At 33.7% G+C, this 20867-nt stretch overlaps 1 protein-coding gene across 1 annotated transcript in view; it reads right to left on the bottom strand.

Annotated features, from left to right (window-relative positions):
* LOC126891783 (uncharacterized) overlaps positions 1 to 20867 on the bottom strand; it is a 73156-nt gene that overhangs the window by 23106 nt on the left and 29183 nt on the right. Inside the window, exon 3 of the mRNA XM_050661054.1 lies at positions 20513 to 20618. Within this exon, the coding sequence (XP_050517011.1) occupies positions 20513 to 20618 (106 nt within the window). The remainder of the gene's footprint in view (positions 1 to 20512; positions 20619 to 20867) is intronic.

The following is a 20867-nucleotide window of genomic DNA, read 5'->3' as shown; positions in this document are numbered from 1 at the left end:
TAAAATGCGGCCTTTTTACGAATAGCGGGAGCGTCGATAGATTAGAGATGATTCTCGTTAGGAAGCTTTTGACGATCTGCCCCGGCGAGGGGTTCAAATGCGAGTCTCAACAATAACCTGGAGTTTCCAGAAAGGTTACATAAATACTACTTGAATTTTAAGTAATCAGTAGTACAGGGGCGTAACTAATTATTTTAGTGAGCCGTGTATAATATATTTATTGTACAGAGGGGTTGGTCAAATGTCACCAGACATGTAACTTGGTTCAAGGATTTAGTTTTCTCTACTCCGTTCAACAATTCTGTAAATTTTGTATCATAGTCACTTGGAGGAGCGTTGATAAATAGCTGGTAAACAATAAATGTTAGTTCATATGGCATGTTTCTTGTGACAGCTTCCATGAATCCATTCCATCCTAAGAGGCCGGGAATATCTCTACTTTTCCCATAGAGCCACAGAAGATCAGGCACAGATGGAGTCACAGTTTCAGTTGGTGTGAACATTCATTTCACAACAATTAGTTGAACAGCTCCCTGACTCGCATAAATCTCAGGCGTGAGTTTCGTTTTTCGTTTTTAACCGAGGAGTGGATTGGTTAGGTGCTACTGCATGTTTTGGTGCAATACAAGAAATGCCACCCATGACGTGAAAAGTGTCGATTTTATGTACTTTAAAATCAGCGTTATCGTACACCTGCTGTGTAAAGCACGGCTGGTCAATTTTCTGCGAATCGCCTGCGATTGCTGATTTTTTCAGACAAATAGCTTCTTTATAGGATGAACAAAACCCCAAAGAGGAAACTACATCAACCAATTTTCTTGATCCGTACTTTTTGTAGAGCAACACGGCCAACCCTACAAGGACTGGTGAGACGAATGATCTGGGCCTTACCGCCGCTACAAGACTATGAGCAAGCGCGTTACTTTATTTCTTCCAGTTATCATACTACCCACGTTTTTTATGAAGTACAACTTTTTCCATCATAAATGTACTTAGTGTTTCAGGAATTAGTTCTTCATTTCCTTCTAAAAACTTATCCGGTGGGGGTATTCCTGTGTCTCATAAACCTGGCTCCGGACATCCTCAACAATAATGGCAGAAGCCGTCTGAACAATCCGTAGTCTTTCCTCTTTTTCATTTTTTAACGCTTGTTGGTACCAAGCGTCGTTCAAGATTTTGTAACCTGTGTCTTTGAAACAAACGAACGACTTCTTGTTTCGGGACAAGGTAATAATTATATCGCTTCCGTATTTTTTGAGTAGATGAGCTTTGGCTGTCTTTTTGTCAGGACGATATTTACCCTTGATTTGGTCGATCAACTCATCGAGCAAAAATTGGCACTCCCCATCCCTATTCTCTAAATAATTGTAAACATCTTGCATTGCTCTTTCAACATCATCGGCAAATGGACCCGATTTTTTAATCTTTTTTTGAGTGATTGGGCGATTGTACAGTTTTCTTATGTATAAATTATGATACCGGCAAACAGAGGCTACTAAGTCTGAGACAGGCAAAAGGCGTTTGATTATGGCTTTGCCATACTGATCATCACGTTCTTTTGTTCGTTTTATAACAGTTTCTTTAAATTTTAAAACTCGAACCTGATACACCATATTGCGGTTGGTTGTCATTTTACTTTGCTGTTCTATAAACTCAAGTGTTATGATGAGACCACACATAAAACATTGAGTTTTGAAATTAAAAGATGGTGCAGTAGAACGTCTTTGAACTTGCTCCCTATCCTCCTCAACTTTCTTCAAGTAAGCGTTAATCATTTTTACATCATTGTAATTTTTACGACCTCACGTTATTAACAGATTAATTAATCTTACTCTGTCAATAAAAAAAAGAAGAATTATTGGAAATAATTCTTATTTATTTATAGGTAGTAGAAATGTATTATGTATTTATAAGAAACTAGGAGAAATTTATCAAATGACAGCATTCTAATAAAAAATGAAGTGGGTTTTGCACAGACCATTCAAAATTCGCAATTTTCCACTTGCACTTTAGACCGAACGGTTCGTCTGAAAAAAAAAGTAAATTGTGATATTTGTAGAGAATTTTAAGTACTTTAATTTATGTTAACAGATCATTTACTAAAAGTTAATATTTTTCGAGATTTAAGCAAAAAAGCGAGAAAAAGCAGAAATTTTTCGCTTTTTTCCCGATTTTTTCAATGTTCCGTCACGAAATTTTGTCCGCAAACCTCACATTCGGATTCAGCAGCCGAAATTCTATATATAATGAAAGAAATCAGAACTACCCCAAAACTTTCTCAGTCAAAACACAATTTTATTGAATCATAAGCAAATGGGATTAGAGATTAATACCAAAAAGACCAAATTCATGATCATCTCCAAAAACTTGGATGCACTTGAAAACTCCACCTTAACACTGAATACCAAGTCCATTGAAAGAGTGAGCAAATTTAAATACATGGGAACGTGGCTTTTTGAAGACGGCATCGGACAGGGAAGTAAAAATGTCGCATTAAGCAAGCTCGACAAGCTTTCGTAAACGTCAGGAAGGTACTGACCTGTAGACCTGTTCAACTGAGACTAAGGTTTAGTAAGTGCTACTAGTCCAGAAAGCCACTGCGCATCCGCTAGGAAAAATATTATAATTCGGATTCTTTGCACAATCTTACTCAAAAAGGACTCCTTTTAACAAATTTGCATGTTGCCAGGACCAAAAAGTGGTCAAAAATTTTTTAAACGTTTTTTTTTTGTTTTTTTGTTTCTCAAAAACTATGTGAAAACCTGAAAATTTGAATGTTGCCAAGGTAGGTAGATATTCTTTAAACATCGATTGATGAAATCCCGAAGAGTTTTTGGCAATACAATATTTAAAACTCCTTTGTTTTTTAATTGCTAATCAAGCGTGCACGACACTATTTTCCACCGACAGTATGGTGCAAATGAAAGGAATAAATTCGTTATTTCGTAAACCGGCGACTTTAAGGAAAAATCCCGAAACAGGTCGATTTTTATTTTTAAGTTATGATATTGTGGCATATATGGTATACTAGTGACGTCATCCATCTGGACGTGATGACGTAATCGATGATTTTCTTAAATGAGAATAGGGGTCGTGTGCTAGCTCATTTGAAAGGTTCTTCAATTCTCTATTCAGTAATATGAACATTTACATAATTATTTATGCAGGGTGTCCAAAAAATTTTTATTAAATTAAATTATTTGACAAAAAAAGAAGTAGAAGGACACCCTGTATAAGAAATTATGTAAATGTTTACATTACTTGATAGAGAATTGAAGAACCTTTCAAACGAGCTACCACACGACCCCTATTCTCATTTAAAAATATCATCGATTACGTCATCACGCCCACACGGATGACGTCACTAGTATACCATACATGCCACAATATCATAACTTAAAAATAAAAATCGACCTGTTTCGGGATTTTTCCTTAAAGTCGCCGATTTTCGAAATAACGAATTTATTCCTTTCATTTGCACCATACTGTCGGTGGAAAATAGTGTCGCGCACGCTTGATTCGCAATTAAAAAACAAAGGAGTTTTGAATATTGTATTGCAAAAAACTCTTCGGGATTTCATCAATCGATGTTTAAAGAATATCTACCTACCTTGGCAACATTCAAATTTTCAGTTTTTCACATAGTCCTTGAGGGTTAAAAATGGCCGATTTCGCAATTTTTCAATTTTTAATCGCTTATATGTCAAAAACTATCATTTTTAGAAAAAAGTCACTAAAGACCTTTTCTGTTTGGAATGATCCAAAAAACCTAAAAAAACTTTTTTCCATGCAATAAAAATAATTTTAAGAAAAAAACAAAAAAAAACGTTTAAAAAATTTTTGACCACCTTTTGGTCCTGGCAACATGGAAATTTGTTAAAAGGAGTCCTTTTTGAGTAAGATTGTGCAAAAAATCCGAATTAGAATATTTTTCCTAGCGGATGCGCAGTGGCTTTCTGGACTATACGTATGGTCGGTGCTGCCATATGGCGTAGAGGGCTGGACACTCAAAACCAGGGATATAAACATCGGAGGTTTTCGAGATGTGGCTTTATCGCCGTATCCTAAAGATACACCAACATACAAGAACGCCAACTTTTCGAAATCACCAAGAAAAGGAAAACGGCATATCTAGGTCACATTATGTGAAATGAAAAATACCGGTTCCTCCAACTTATAATCGAGGGTAAAATTGAGGGCAAGACAGGAATGGGACGCAAGAAGATGTCCTGGCTCCGAAATATAAGGCAATGTCCAGGGATTAACGACATACAATATCTGATACATATTGATAGAAACAGGGAGTTAATGGAAAATGTGATAGCTAATATAAATTAGTGGATTTGCATCTGCAGAAGACGAAGAATTGCAACGTTGCCGATATAATAGTCCGGCATGCTTTATTTTGAAGAATCGAGCGAACCGAGTGTTGGATTTTTGCAACACCAAGGAAATAATTTTACACTGGTTTTACACTTCTGAAGCTAGGAATAACTAAAGACACTTTTCACAACTAATATTTTATTACAATAGCACAAACTTTTGGTATTAAAGTAATTTTTGTGTGGGATCGGACACACGCCCTACTTTCCCGTTTTTTATTATCTTATTATTCTATATAACAACACCTTGGCAACGAACTTTTTTTTTGAATATTGCGCCTTTGTGTACACTTTGAATTATAGAACATAAAAACATAGAAACATCTTTGTGAAGTGTACACAAGGCGCAAACCACTAAATAAAATATTGAAACAAAATATAGTTTTACTAAATATTAATGTTGGGAATTTATTTCTCCAACATGCTGGGGGGCCTTGGTTTTGATACCAAAACAATATATTCCACCCCTTTTTTTTACACATTTTTTAAAGAATTTATTGCTTATATAAGTATAAAACTTTTACAAAGTTTTAAATTTAAATAGAAATAGTTATAAAGTTAAATTTTATTTATTATTATAAATTGAAAAAAAAAAAAAATAATTTAAATTTGTTCATCGTTAATTGGAAGAACAGCAATTTTTGTGACAGAACGTAAGTATGTTCCTTTTTTAGTTTTTACTTCCACCACTCTTACCTTTCCGTCTTTACCAGGAATAACTTTATTAATCCTTGCTATAGGCCACCCAAAAGAAGAAACATTGTCCTCCTTTACAAGCACAAGCATGCCTTCTTGTAAATTTGGCAACGATTTTCTCCATTTAGGTCTGTTTTGAAGTTGTGTTAGATAATCTTGGTACCACCTTTGCCAAAAATGCTGCTGCATTTGAACACACAACCTCCAAAATTTTAATCTATTTTCAGGAATCTCAGTTAAATTAGTTTCAGGGAAAGTTGTCAAAGGAGCACCTATTAGAAAATGACCTGGGGTCAAATATTCTAAGTCAGAGGAATCATTATTAATTGCCATAAGAGGCCTTGAATTTAATATTCCTTCAACTTGAGTAATCAAAGTATTAAACTCCTCATATGTTAAAATATTATTTCCCATCACCCTTTTTATATGATATTTAGCACTCTTCACCCCGGCCTCCCATAGACCCCCAAATACTGGAGAATAACTTGGGATGAAGCAAAATTCAATTTTATCATCAAGGCAAAAGTTGTTTAACTTAATGTTGTCGTTTAGAAGTTTTTGAAGTTGATTATTTGCTCCCTTGAATGTGGCACCATTGTCACAAAAGATCTTGGATGGTTTACCCCTTCTAGAAATGAATCTTTTTAATGAAGCTAAAAAAGTATCTGTTGTTAGATCAGAGAGTAACTCCATATGAATTGCCTTCACAGAAAAGCAAACAAACAATGCTATATATGCCTTTGTCGTTATAGACTTTCTAATCCGTGACTGTTTAATTTGGAAGGGACCACAGAAGTCTATACCAACATTCTGAAAGACCCTCGATGAACGTACCCTTTGTTCAGGAAGAGATCCCATTAACTGTTCACTGCACTTGGCCTTACATTTAAAACAGGTTACGCATTTGTGCAAAATGCTTTTAATTTCTTTAGTGGCACTAATAATCCAAAAATTTTGATTTAATGAACTTAAAACTTGTTTCGGACCTGCATGTAAAAGTCTTAAGTGCTCTCTGTGAATCAAAAGATCAGTGATATGATTGTTTTTGGGAACGATCAAAGGATGTTTTTTATTAAAAGAAATATCTGAGTTCTCCAGTCTACCACCAACTCTTAACAGTCCCTGAGAGTCCAAGAAAGGATATAAAGAATTTAAATTAGACTTAATTGCTGTGTTGTTGGTTAGACATTTTATTTCCTCAGAAAAATGAAAACTTTGTTCATACTTAATAATGGTTTTAAGGCTATTTTCTAGTTCTACAACTGTTAAACTTCCAGTAATCTTTTTATTTTTATTTTTTATATTATTTACAAATCGTAGGCAATAAGCCACTATTTTTTGAAGTTTTGTTAAGCTAGAGAATTTTATGAAGAAAGATTCTGGTTTGACCTTAGCTAAAGTGACAACTTTATATTCAGGCAAATGGTCTGGAGTAGAAAATGGAATTTCAAAGTGCAAGAATTCAATATTTGAAAGAATTTCAGGACCATTAAACCAAAGATTGTTTGAATTAATTTCATGAGGTTCAAGTCCACGAGAAAGACAATCTGCTGGATTTTCCTTAGTGTTTATATACAACCATTTAAATTCGGATGTCATTTCTTGAATTTTAATAATTCTATTGGCAACATAGGGATTCAATTTCAAAGGTTCGGATTTTATCCAAGCTAAGACAATGTTTGAATCTGAATATAAAAATACCTTACTGACTTTATCTTTTAACAGTTCAAAAACCTTGTGAGATAGTTTTGAAAGCAACAAAGCACTGTTCAGTTCAAGTCTTGGCATAGTTAGTTTTTTGTTTATAGGAACAATCCTAGATTTGGAACAAATCAAATTTACATGTACTTTATTTTCAAAAATAGTCCTCGCATAAATAACAGCTCCATATGCAATCAAGGAGGAGTCACAAAAGCCAACTATTTCAATATGAAGAGCACCAGTAAAGTTTAAATTTCTTTGGACAGTCACTGTGGGCATGCTCATTAAGCTTTCAACAAAATTTTTCCAAGTGTCAAGTAACTCACTGGAAATTATAGCATCCCATTTGACCTTACTTAACCAAAGTTTTTGCATAATTACCTTAGCAGCTACTAAAATGGGCCCACTAATCCCAAAGGATCATAAAATTTGGAAACAAAACTGAGAATCTGTCTTTTAGTTACACATTCATTTATATCAACTTTTGGACAACTAAATTTAAAATTATCTGTTTTTGTATCATAAGTCAATCCCAGAGTCTTTACCGTTAAATCGTTTTTGCTGATGTTAATTTCATCAAAATTTTGTTTATTTTTAGGAATATCATTTAAAATTTGTAAATTATTTGAGCACCATTTGTGCAACTCGAAGGACCTTAATTTGAGCAGCGAGATAAGTTCATTTTTTAGTTTTATCGTTTCTTCGATTGTGTCACACCCACACAAAATATCATCAACGTAGGTGTTATTAAGAAGAGCTTTAGAAGCCAAAGGATAGCGTTTACCTTCAGTTCGGGCTAATTCTACCAAACATCTGGTAGCTAAAAAGGAAGAACTTCTTAAACCATATGTTACAGTTTGAAGTTGAATACATTGTAAACTGCCATTTTTCTCTCGCCACAAAATATTTTGTAACTGGCAATGGTCTGGATGTACCAAAACCATTCTATACATTTGTTTAATATCTGTCAAAAGGACGTAATTATATTTTCTAAAAAGAACAAGAATATCGAAGAGCTCATTTTGAACTACAGCACCATTATAGAGATAATCATTGATGCATTTTTTCTTTTTTGATTTCATGCTGCCATCAAAGACTACTCTTAATTTTGTTGTTTTTTTGTCTTCACGTATCACTGGATGGTGAGCCATGAAGTATAAAGAACCACTATTTAAGTCATATGTACTAAGACTTACTATTTTTGCATGCTTTAGAGCTAAATATTCATCAATAAAACTTTTGTATTGAGAGTACAGCTCAGGATTGACTTTAAATCTTTTTTCTAGATTTTCAAAGCGTTTTAATGCTACAGAAAATGAATCTCCTAAATCCAAATCAGGTAGATTTTGTTTTAATGGTAATTTAACTTGGTATTTATTATTTATTACTTGCAAAGAATTTTCAAAATTAATCTCACAAGCTTCCTGCTCTGTCGAATATTCCGGAAAAATTTCTGGAACCTTCTCGGTTTCCCAAAATTGAGAAACAATATTTTCTAAATTATTTTTCATGCTTAAATGAAAAGCAGAAAAATTACAAATTTGTAGTGATGGAGCAGAACCACTAACTATGAACCCAAATAGAGTATTTTGTAATATAATCTGGTCTACTTGTATTTTATCGGAGAGCAAAATATGAAATGAAATATTTGCCCCAAACAATATATCAATTGTGCCAGATTTATTGAAGTCATCATCAGACAATTTAATATTTTTAGGAATATTTAAATTTGAAACATTGAAATTTGTTTGTGGTATATCACTAGTAATTTTATCAACCACAGAACATTTTATATTTGTGCTATAATCAAACACACATGACTCAATTTTTAAATTTACAGCCTTTTGCACATTGGTAATATTCTCAGAAATACCTAAGATATTGACATTATTATTAAATGTTTTTAAGTTTAATTTACTTACCAATCTACTTGTTACTAATGATATTTGAGATCCTGTATCCAGGAGACCTCTGGCAGTGATATAATCACCCCTTTTTGTTCTAATTTTTACCTTCACTGTTGGTAACAGAACATTATTAATGTTTTCATTTATTGAACCAAATGTAGTCACCCTATCGTCTGCATTACCACTGTTACCCTGTCCAGTGCTGTCTAATGGAGTTTGTCTGTCCACATGCAGAAGAGAATTATGTTCTTCTCGACAAACTGAACACCTGAAACTCATTTTACACCTACCAGGATGATTATTCAAACAAATTCGACAAGCCTTATGACTGTCTATAAAAGACACTCTATCATTTACTGAAACAGATTTGAAACTGGAACAATTATAAATTTTATGGCCTGAGGATGAACAAAAGCTACACCTGGTTTCTAATTTGACTTTACTTGTAGCCAAGTGAGTTTTTTGATACCTTTCTTTGTTAGTGCTACATTTTTTATCTGGAGTGGTTACAGTTTCTAAAGCTGTAGCCCTATTTTCAATATAAGATAAGAAATCTTTTAAATTTGGCAATTTTGAGTTGTCCCTATCAATTTGAAATGATCTATTAGTATAGTGATCTAGTTTTTTAGTTAAAATGCAAATAAGGATCATATCCCAACTTTCTACGGGTTGCTTTAAGTTTTTTAGTGCACCTAACTGCTGTCTCACTTTACTAATGAACTCACGTAAGGCGGTGGAAGTTCCTTTTTGAATGGAGGGAATGTCAAGTAGTGAATAAATGTGAGAATTTATTAATATTGTTTCATTGTTATAACGGTTATCTAACATTCTCAATGCATCATTATAAGAGTCATTTGTTAGAGGTAGATCATTTATTAGGCTTCTTGCCTCTCCTTCCAAATGATTCTTTAAATGAAAAAGTTTTTCAACATTTTGCAGTGACTTATTTCTATCAAAAACAGCTAGAAATAAATCTATAAAAGGTCTATAACTTGTTAAATCTTTGCCGTCATAACAAGGAATTTCTATTCGTGGAATATTTGAAGAATAAAAAGAATTATTTACATCTTGTGGATTAGTACTTACGCTCTGTATTACTGTTTTTGAGAGTTGACTATTAATTTTAGCTAATGTGTCAAAGTATTCCTCTCTAATATTATCAATGGAATCATACCCCTGTTCACAACATAAAATTTCACAATGAAGATCTTGAAGTTTATTAAAATTTTCTATTAGTAAGTCTTTCCTAGTTTGTAATTGATTAATTATTAATTCAGAAATTTCTTTGTCCAAATGTTTTTCAACAAACCTTGTAATAGTTTTAATAGACTGAATTTCTTGAGATTTTTTAGTTTTTAGCATTTCAATATCCTTTTTAGCGGGCATTTTTTTTTTATATGAATCTACCTAAAACTTAAAAGGTAAAAAAAACTATTTTAAATATCAAAATAACAAAAATGTTGACGATTATTTACAAACCAAAACACAAACAGTCAATTTATTTAATTTTGTATTCACTGTCAATGTCAGTTTTCTGTCACTTCATATATGATCGATTTCATAAAACATCGATTATTTCTCTCGATCGCTTGATAACCATTCGACGTCGGTCGTTCGCCCTCTTTTACATAGATGGCGCTATTGTATGAGCTTGACGTTTTACAAAATTAATTTTTTAATGATTTTTCTTTTTTGTAATTTCTTTTCTAATAATTTCTTTTTTGTTCAATAATTTCTTCTTTTTTTTTATTAGGTGTGTTTCTTACCTTCTGGAAATTGAGTAATTCCTAGCTTCTTTTTATTTCCGGCTCGACTGGATCAAACTTGATGTTGGATTTTTGCAACACCAAGGAAATAATTTTACACTGGTTTTACACTTCTGAAGCTAGGAATAACTAAAGACACTTTTCACAACTAATATTTTATTACAATAGCACAAACTTTTGGTATTAAAGTAATTTTTGTGTGGGATCGGACACACGCCCTACTTTCCCGTTTTTTATTATCTTATTATTCTATATAACAACACCTTGGCAACGAACTTTTTTTTTGAATATTGCGCCTTTGTGTACACTTTGAATTATAGAACATAAAAACATAGAAACATCTTTGTGAAGTGTACACAAGGCGCAAACCACTAAATAAAATATTGAAACAAAATATAGTTTTACTAAATATTAATGTTGGGAATTTATTTCTCCAACACCGAGACTTTTCTGGAATGCTCTCGAATGAACGAGAATAACATCTGCATAAACAATAGAACCTCGATTATCCGGACGCGGTTATCTGGGTTGCACATTATCCGTGCTATGATTTTCAACTACTCAAATTGCATTTTTTGAGGTTTTATCGAAATAGCGTCACCGCAAATCACTCAACGGAAACTATAAACGCTGTAAGGGAGATGTATAACGCAATATCGATAGCAAGCAACAATGCTTGAAGAATTCCTAGAAATCAATGTCTTGTTATCTACCACTTCGTGTTACGCTGAACGTGTGGTTACACGCTAGAAAAGACTTACTTTGCTATTCTTAAAACGTATTTTCAATATGACAACAGCAAATAAATAATATTGAACAAAACTAGCAATTTGAAAATAGACAGATATGCAAAGGGTGAACCTATCAGATCATTATGGCCAATCTATGGAGTTAGCAAGCAAACAATACGCCATATCAATAAATACAAAGCGAATCTACAAAATTTTATGTTAACAACATAACGAGCGATCCACAATTATTGGGACCAAAGCTATCCGTGCGTATCATCACGTTCTTTTGTTCGTTTTATAACAGTTTCTTTAAATTTTAAAACTCGAACCTGATACACCATATTGCGGTTGGTTGTCATTTTACTTTGCTGTTCTATAAACTCAAGTGTTATGATGAGACCACACATAAAACATTGAGTTTTGAAATTAAAAGATGGTGCAGTAGAACGTCTTTGAACTTGCTCCCTATCCTCCTCAACTTTCTTCAAGTAAGCGTTAATCATTTTTACATCATTGTAATTTTTACGACCTCACGTTATTAACAGATTAATTAATCTTACTCTGTCAATAAAAAAAAAGAAGAATTATTGGAAATAATTCTTATTTATTTATAGGTAGTAGAAATGTATTATGTATTTATAAGAAACTAGGAGAAATTTATCAAATGACAGCATTCTAATAAAAAGTAAAGTGGGTTTTGCACAGACCATTCAAAATTCGCAATTTTCCACTTGCACTTTAGACCGAACGGTTCGTCTGAAAAAAAAAGTAAATTGTGATATTTGTAGAGAATTTTAAGTACTTTAATTTATGTTAACAGATCATTTACTAAAAGTTAATATTTTTCGAGATTTAAGCAAAAAAGCGAGAAAAAGCAGAAATTTTTCGCTTTTTTTCCCGATTTTTTCAATGTTCCGTCACGAAATTTTGTCCGCAAACCTCACATTCGGATTCAGCAGCCGAAATTCTATATATAATGAAAGAAATCAGAACTACCCCAAAACTTTCTCAGTCAAAACACAATTTTATTGAATCATAAGCAAATGGGATTAGAGATTAATACCAAAAAGACCAAATTCATGATCATCTCCAAAAACTTGGATGCACTTGAAAACTCCACCTTAACACTGAATACCAAGTCCATTGAAAGAGTGAGCAAATTTAAATACATGGGAACGTGGCTTTTTGAAGACGGCATCGGACAGGGAAGTAAAAATGTCGCATTAAGCAAGCTCGACAAGCTTTCGTAAACGTCAGGAAGGTACTGACCTGTCAGGGTTGTTAACAACGCAACTGAATATTTCCGTAGAGGGCGCTTAAAAAATCCGTAGAAATCCGTAGTGCAAAAATCTGACAAAATGACACTTGGCAGACCAAAAACAGAAGAAGAATGACACTTGACAGACAAAAAAGAAGAAGAATGACACTTGACAGACCAAAAAAAGAAGAATAATGACACTTGACAGACCAAAAAGAAGAAGAATGACACTTGATAGGCCAAAAAAGAAGAAGAATGGCACTTAACAGACCAAAAAAAGAACAAGAATGACACTTGACAGACCAAAAGAAGAAGAATGACACTTGATAGGCCAAATAAGAAGAAGAATGGCACTTGACAGACCAAAAAAGAAGAAGAATGGTACTTGATAGACCAAAAAAGAAGAAGAATGACACCTTAAGAGTAAAAAAATCCGCATTTTAGCTTCTTGATGGCTGAAGCTGAAAAATCCGTAGAAATGTGGTCGATATATGAAAATCCGAAATAATTTCGAAAATCCGTAGATCTACGGAAAAATCCGTAGAGTTAACAACCCTGTGACCTGTTCAACTGAGACTAAGGTTTAGTAAGTGCTACTAGTCCAGAAAGCCACTGCGCATCCGCTAGGAAAAATATTATAATTCGGATTCTTTGCACAATCTTACTCAAAAAGGACTCCTTTTAACAAATTTGCATGTTGCCAGGACCAAAAAGTGGTCAAAAATTTTTTAAACGTTTTTTTTTTTTGTTTTTTTGTTTCTCAAAAACTATGTGAAAAGCTGAAAATTTGAATGTTGCCAAGGTAGGTAGATATTCTTTAAACATCGATTGATGAAATCCCGAAGAGTTTTTGGCAATACAATATTTAAAACTCCTTTGTTTTTTAATTGCTAATCAAGCGTGCACGACACTATTTTCCACCGACAGTATGGTGCAAATGAAAGGAATAAATTCGTTATTTCGTAAACCGGCGACTTTAAGGAAAAATCCCGAAACAGGTCGATTTTTATTTTTAAGTTATGATATTGTGGCATATATGGTATACTAGTGACGTCATCCATCTGGACGTGATGACGTAATCGATGATTTTCTTAAATGAGAATAGGGGTCGTGTGCTAGCTCATTTGAAAGGTTCTTCAATTCTCTATTCAGTAATATGAACATTTACATAATTATTTATGCAGGGTGTCCAAAAAATTTTTATTAAATTAAATTATTTGACAAAAAAAGAAGTAGAAGGACACCCTGTATAAGAAATTATGTAAATGTTTACATTACTTGATAGAGAATTGAAGAACCTTTCAAACGAGCTACCACACGACCCCTATTCTCATTTAAAAAAATCATCGATTACGTCATCACGCCCACACGGATGACGTCACTAGTATACCATACATGCCACAATATCATAACTTAAAAATAAAAATCGACCTGTTTCGGGATTTTTCCTTAAAGTCGCCGATTTTCGAAATAACGAATTTATTCCTTTCATTTGCACCATACTGTCGGTGGAAAATAGTGTCGCGCACGCTTGATTCGCAATTAAAAAACAAAGGAGTTTTGAATATTGTATTGCAAAAAACTCTTCGGGATTTCATCAATCGATGTTTAAAGAATATCTACCTACCTTGGCAACATTCAAATTTTCAGTTTTTCACATAGTCTTTGAGGGTTAAAAATGGCCGATTTCGCAATTTTTCAATTTTTAATCGCTTATATGTCAAAAACTATCATTTTTAGAAAAAAGTCACTAAAGACCTTTTCTGTTTGGAATGATCCAAAAAACCTAAAAAAACTTTTTTCCATGCAATAAAAATAATTTTAAGAAAAAAACAAAAAAAAACGTTTAAAAAATTTTTGACCACCTTTTGGTCCTGGCAACATGGAAATTTGTTAAAAGGAGTCCTTTTTGAGTAAGATTGTGCAAAAAATCCGAATTAGAATATTTTTCCTAGCGGATGCGCAGTGGCTTTCTGGACTATACGTATGGTCGGTGCTGCCATATGGCGTAGAGGGCTGGACACTCAAAACCAGGGATATAAACATCGGAGGTTTTCGAGATGTGGCTTTATCGCCGTATCCTAAAGATACACCAACATACAAGAACGCCAACTTTTCGAAATCACCAAGAAAAGGAAAACGGCATATCTAGGTCACATTATGTGAAATGAAAAATACCGGTTCCTCCAACTTATAATCGAGAGTAAAATTGAGGGCAAGACAGGAATGGGACGTAAGAAGATGTCCTGGCTCCGAAACATAAGGCAATGGCCAGGGATTGACGACATACAAACTCTGATACATATTGCAAGAAACAGGGAGTTAATGGAAAATGTGATAGCTAACATAAATTAGTGGATTTGCATCTGCAGAAGAAGAAGAAGAATTGCAACGTTGCCGATATAATATTCCGGAATACCTTATTTTGAAGAATCGAGCGAACCGAGACTTTTCTGGAATGCTCTCAAGGGAACGAGAATAACGTGTGCATAAACAATATAACTTCGATTATCCGTACGCGGTTATCTGGGTTGCAGATTATCCGTGCTATGATTTTCCACTACTCAAATTGCATTTTTTGAGGTTTTATGGAAATAGCGTCACCGCAAATCACTCAACGGAAACTATAAACGCTGTAAGGGAGATGTATAACGCAATATCGATAGCAAGCAACAATGCTTGAAGAATTCCTAGAAATCAATGTCTTGTTATCTACCACTTCGTGTTACGCTGAACGTGTGGTTACACGCTAGAAAAGACTTACTTTGCTATTCTTAAAACGTATTTTCAATATGACAACAGCAAATAAATAATATTGAACAAAACTAGCAATTTGAAAATAGACAGATATGCAAAGGGTGAACCTATCAGATCATTATGGCCAATCTATGGAGTTAGCAAGCAAACAATACGCCATATCAATAAATACAAAGCGAATCTACAAAATTTTATGTTAAATAACAACATAACGAGCGATCCACAATTATTGGGACCAAAGCTATCCGTGTAAAAAGTTACGTAGTCTTTTGTTTTAATCTGAAAGACCGCCGGAGTGTGACGTTACGGCCAACTGCGGCTATATTCAGCGTTGTTATGACCACTTTTCCAGACAAAGACTAAAGATTGAAAACACGTTGAAAAGCTACCCAATCTCAACACCTTTTAATTCGTATAAAGTTAAAATTTTGCTTCCTCTGGTACTTTTTATGTTCAATTATAGTGTTTTTGAAGTTATAGGTACTTCTTTAGGCTACGGCTCCACGGGCGGGAAATTGACGCTAGCAGTAGCAGCAAAATGAAGAGTGATAAATGAAACCAACAACGATAATACTGGGCGGCTCCACGATGCTGTAAACTATCGCTCAAGATCGGTAAAAGACGCGTCGTCAAGGTCATGTCGCAGATGGATAAGTCCAGACCCATTTTTACAGTAATTTACAGGGGCGGAGGTAAATATCTAAATTAAGAAGGGTCAAAATATTTAGATGGTCGAATTGAATCCCGGGAATCGTAATCCTTCCAATTACCTTTTAATAGCTTTTAATTTGTAATTATTTTATTGCTTATGCATTTATGATAATCAAATATAAAATGTAATACATACAGTGCGCTCGAATAAGTGTTACCCCCTTATTAACTTATTTATTTTTAGCACATAAGCAAAACACTGGGACAGGTCGATTTTTAAAATAATCATAGTGTAATATAGCATCAATGTTTCGAACTTTACGCGATGCCTCTTCAGGTGACAGGCATAACTTTGATTTTTTTAAATGGGAAAGTACATCATGTGACACCTCATTTAAAAGCTTTTGAAATACTGATTACAAAAATGGATAATACTTTAACCCTATTTGAGACCGTAGGCGCAAAATTTTGATCGAAATATTTTTAAACGCATTCATTTTTTTTAAATCCTGAGAAAACCAATAAGTATTTTTGAAAAATTTAAACACATAATGAAAGATTACATTAATACGGGGGGCTAAAAGTCCTTAGAATAAACAGGAAGTTTCATTTTTTTTACCCCTGTGACTTATTAAAATAAACATTATAGAAGGTCTCAGGGGCTTTTGACCCTCGATAATACTGTAATATTTAATTCTGCGTTTATTTTTTTCAAAAATATTTATTAGTCTTCTCAGGAATGGCTTCAAATAGCGTTTTCACAAATCTTTAAAAAATGACGGCATGATGACAAGCGTTGATTTTTTTGTGCGCAGACAAAAGAAAAATGTAAAGCATTTTTAAAAACCCAAGGGGACAACGTAGTGACGGAAATTATGGATGACCACAATCATTGTGAATTAAACGAAGATGTGCTCAATCGTCAAATGTTAAGTAACTCCTTGAAGCGAAAGACCGTAGAAGATGTCAGTGGACCTATGAAAATGGGTGATATGAAAATTTTGCATGAGGAATTACGAAATGGCGATATTAGTACCTTGACTACCAAAGATGTGGAATTGGTCCGAAAATATGTATAACGCCCGACGATCTCTTCTGCCTAAATTACCAAAAAGTATGGAAGAAACTCATAAACATTAAAACATTTCTAGGTGAAAACCAACAAAAACGAGGATTTTCTAATGGTAAACGACATAGAAAACCAAACTATTATGTTTTCCTGTAACAGCATTTTACAATTTTTAACAGGTTTGGACACCATTTATGAATATAGATGGAACTTTTGAATATTGCCCAAAGTTCTTTTAAGTAAATGTTCTCCGTCCATGGTATATATATATATATTCTCCATTGCAAGATAATTCGAATGGAATTCCCCAGATTAAGAGACTGGGCCGATATCAAGCACAAAAAAATCTGGGGAATTCCATCCGAATTATCTTGCAAGGGATAGTACCTTTGGTTTTCTTCTTATTGCCAAATAGACAAAAACGTACATAATACCCCTAGACTGGCATTTAAATACCTTAGCATAGATTTAGCATGTCAATGTAGGATATATTTTTTATTATAAATATATAGGTATACATTTTTGTAACAAAACTATATGTTATAAAATAATTTATTGTTTTCTCATTCCTAGAAAACATTAAGTACACCGACCAAGCCCCAGATGGCAACGGGAATCAATTTACCCATCTTCGGAAATCAACTCGGCTATTGTAAAGACGGATTATAAAATTCTGGGGTTCAACTAGCCGATTTCTGAATCCACAATCCACTGTTCAACTGCAGTATTGTGTCTTGTCGCTCGTCAAATAAGAGCGCCCGCCTGCAGTGCATCCATCGCAGGCAGGCCCTTTATCGCCGACTCTGCATGAAACCACTACAAACCAAGATGCGGCCAGATGCGGCGCTATGCATGTTGTAAATTGTCGTTCTCGTGGAGCCAAGATTTTACAGCTGTGCTGCTGCCGTAATTTTCCCGCTACTGCTAGCGTCAATTTCCCGCCCGTGGAGCCGTAGCCTTAGGCACGAGGGTGAATTTTTACATTCCCCGGCGCATGCGCACACGGACAGTATGGTATTAAATAGTCGCTACATCTTTTAAGTTATGTAGGGCAAATGAGGTGTGCGTCAAAAGAATATATTATTATTAGTCTTTTTAGTAAATATATTTATTACAATTTTTATGTCTGTGGATTGGTCTTCCTCCTAATAAGTATTATTGAAAATGTCTATTTTCATTTAAATTATCTGTCACCGAGATTGTAATTATGTCCGAGAAATGATCCACTGAATACAAAAGTCGTGGTAGCTGATCGGTAGAGAATTCGCCTAGGGATCGGAGATCCCCTGTTCAAATCCTGACAAAGTAATATCCTTTTTTTTATCTTAATTTTTGGTATTCTATTAGTTCTTTCTAAAATTAGTTTAATATTGAAATACAATACAAAAAACTGTTTACTAGATAGGTATATTGATTTCGTTGAAATCATAATATGAAGTTAGATTATATTAGGTATAATAGAAGTATAACTTGCGTACAAAGTTCACACACACACACATTCCTTTTTTTTTTTAAGTTGACGTACGTACACTGACAAGTATCTGTCAAAGTTGAAGCTGTAAACTGGAAAGTATATCTGAATTAATAATAGACATGCACTATAGCTGTCTCTGTCGTTCAGAGCCACCTATGGTGACAATAATTTTATATCACACGTTACTTGCACGGTTATTATAGGGCTTTTCATCGATTGTCATTTGTTTCGAGCTTCTGTCATGTGTCACATAATATTAATATATCTACGTCATACGTCTTCGGTTTGTATCATTGGTAATACCAATAACGTACGACGTAGATATATTAATATTATGTGACACATGACAGAAGCTCGAAACAAATGACTGTGAATGAAAAGCCCTATTGAAAGGATGTACTTTTTAATAACTTATGATATGAAGCACTTTGCAACTAATAGACCAAGAGCCGCTATAGGTGAAATTTCTTAATCATTTTAGGCACGATGGGACCCTATAACTTAAATAGTAGAACCTAAAAGAAAACGTTTGAACACTATGCCGTCACTTTTCAGTGGCACATGCGTCGACAGTGGCGCATCAAACTTTCCACTTATGGACGGGATAAATAAATTAAAAGTTAACAGAACTTACTAACAGAATTAATTTTTTTTTATTTTTTTAAGTTCTATGTGATTAACACATAGGATTCATCGTGATTTTAACCCACCACCCCCTTCCCCCTGCCCCCACCATCAAAAACTTCATTTTTGGTTTTTATTTTTTTTGGTGGGATACAATCAATTTTAAAATTTCAAAAAATTCACACGCATAGTTGAGGCTTTTATAAAACATGCCTATTTTTATAGACCCATAGGTAGAGTGTACATAACCTCAAAAAATTAAAAGAAATTTTTTTTTCAAAAAAGCGTATAACTTTTTTTGAGGACTAGCTGCAGGTCTAATTTTTTCTTAATCTTGTGTGTTTTATCAAACACTATATTTTTAATTTTTTTCAGATTTTTCCGTAAGTCTCCCCACCTTCAAAAATCCGAAAAACTGTTTTTTGGGGGGTTTTGGGGAATTTTCCCTATTTTATAGACTTCATAATATATCAAATCAATTTTGTTTTTATAGGTTATATGTAACTTGAAGTAACTGAGTTCTTTACACACGTTCAACACGTTTAAAACACGTTCAAACCCCCCAAAACCCCCTTAAAAAACAGTTTTTTGGATTTTTGAAGGTGACTAACGTTACAGAAAAATCTGAAAAAAATTAGAAATATAGTGTTTGATAAAATACACAAGACTAAGAAAAAATTAGATCTGCAGCTATCCGTAAAAAAAAGTTATATACTTTTTTTCAAAAAAAAAATTTAAAATTTTTTTGATGTTATGTACATTCAACCTACAGGTCTATAAAAAATAGAAGTGTTTTATAAAAGCCTTAACTATGCGTGTAAATTTTTTGAAATTTTAAAATTGATTGCATCCCACCAAAAAAAAAAAAATAAAATCGAAAAATAAAGTTTTTGATGGTGGTGGCAGGGAGAGGGGGTGGTGGGTTAAAATTACGATGAATCTTATGTCTTAATCACATAAAACTTAAAAAAGTGGAAAAAATTAAATTCTGGTAATGAGGGAGGGTATTTTTTAATTTATGTATCCCGTCCATAAGTGGAAAGTTTGATGCGCCACTGTAGACGCATGTGCCACTGAAAAGTGACGGCACAGTGCTCAAACGTTTTCTTTTAGGTTCTACTATTTAAGTTATATGGTCCCGTCGTGCCTAAAATGGTTAAGAATTTTCACCTATAGCGGCTCTTAGTCTATAAGTGGTTGATTCAGAAAAAATCGGAGGGCGTGACAATCCCTGGGTCAATAATGTATTAAGCAAACGGAGATAGTTCACGAACCCTCGAACATCAAGGAAAGTTTCAAACTGATTCAATCGAAAATAATGAGAGTCAAGATGAAGATAATGATGGGACGGTATCAATTAAACAAGTAACTAATCAGGAGGCCGAGGAAACAGAAAACAGGAGCAAGCTTGACAACTTCTTGCAGACTTACGAAATAAATAATTTATTCCTATCATTTGCACCATACTGTATGTAAAACATTATAACTAAACATACCTTCTATTTCAAAAAGTTCGTCCATTTCATTTAAATCCTCGGGGGTTATTTCAATGGGGTCGTTCTCCTCACCACTGCTTTGATCGTCCATAGTTGTCCACGGGTCCTGAAAGGTTAAAAATATTAAGAAAAAAAAGTATAATTATTTCAAAAGAGATTGAATTTTCTGGCTAAATTAGTGCGATCGATTGGGAACAATATAATACTACATGCTCCAATTAACAGTTTATCTAAATACTAAAATTATAAACATTATTTCAGTGCAGTGTTATTGGCTCTTGTTGACGCTGATTATTGATTTTTGCTGAGTATGATAGTCAAGGAACAGTTTGCGCTGTATTTCAGAATACTGGAC

The sequence above is a fragment of the Diabrotica virgifera genome, chromosome 9 (assembly GCF_917563875.1).
Source record: "Diabrotica virgifera virgifera chromosome 9, PGI_DIABVI_V3a".
NCBI classification, from domain to species: Eukaryota; Metazoa; Arthropoda; class Insecta; order Coleoptera; family Chrysomelidae; genus Diabrotica; species Diabrotica virgifera.
The sequence above is the reverse complement of the archived record's forward strand: the minus strand, read 5'-3'. Positions and strand labels throughout refer to the sequence as shown.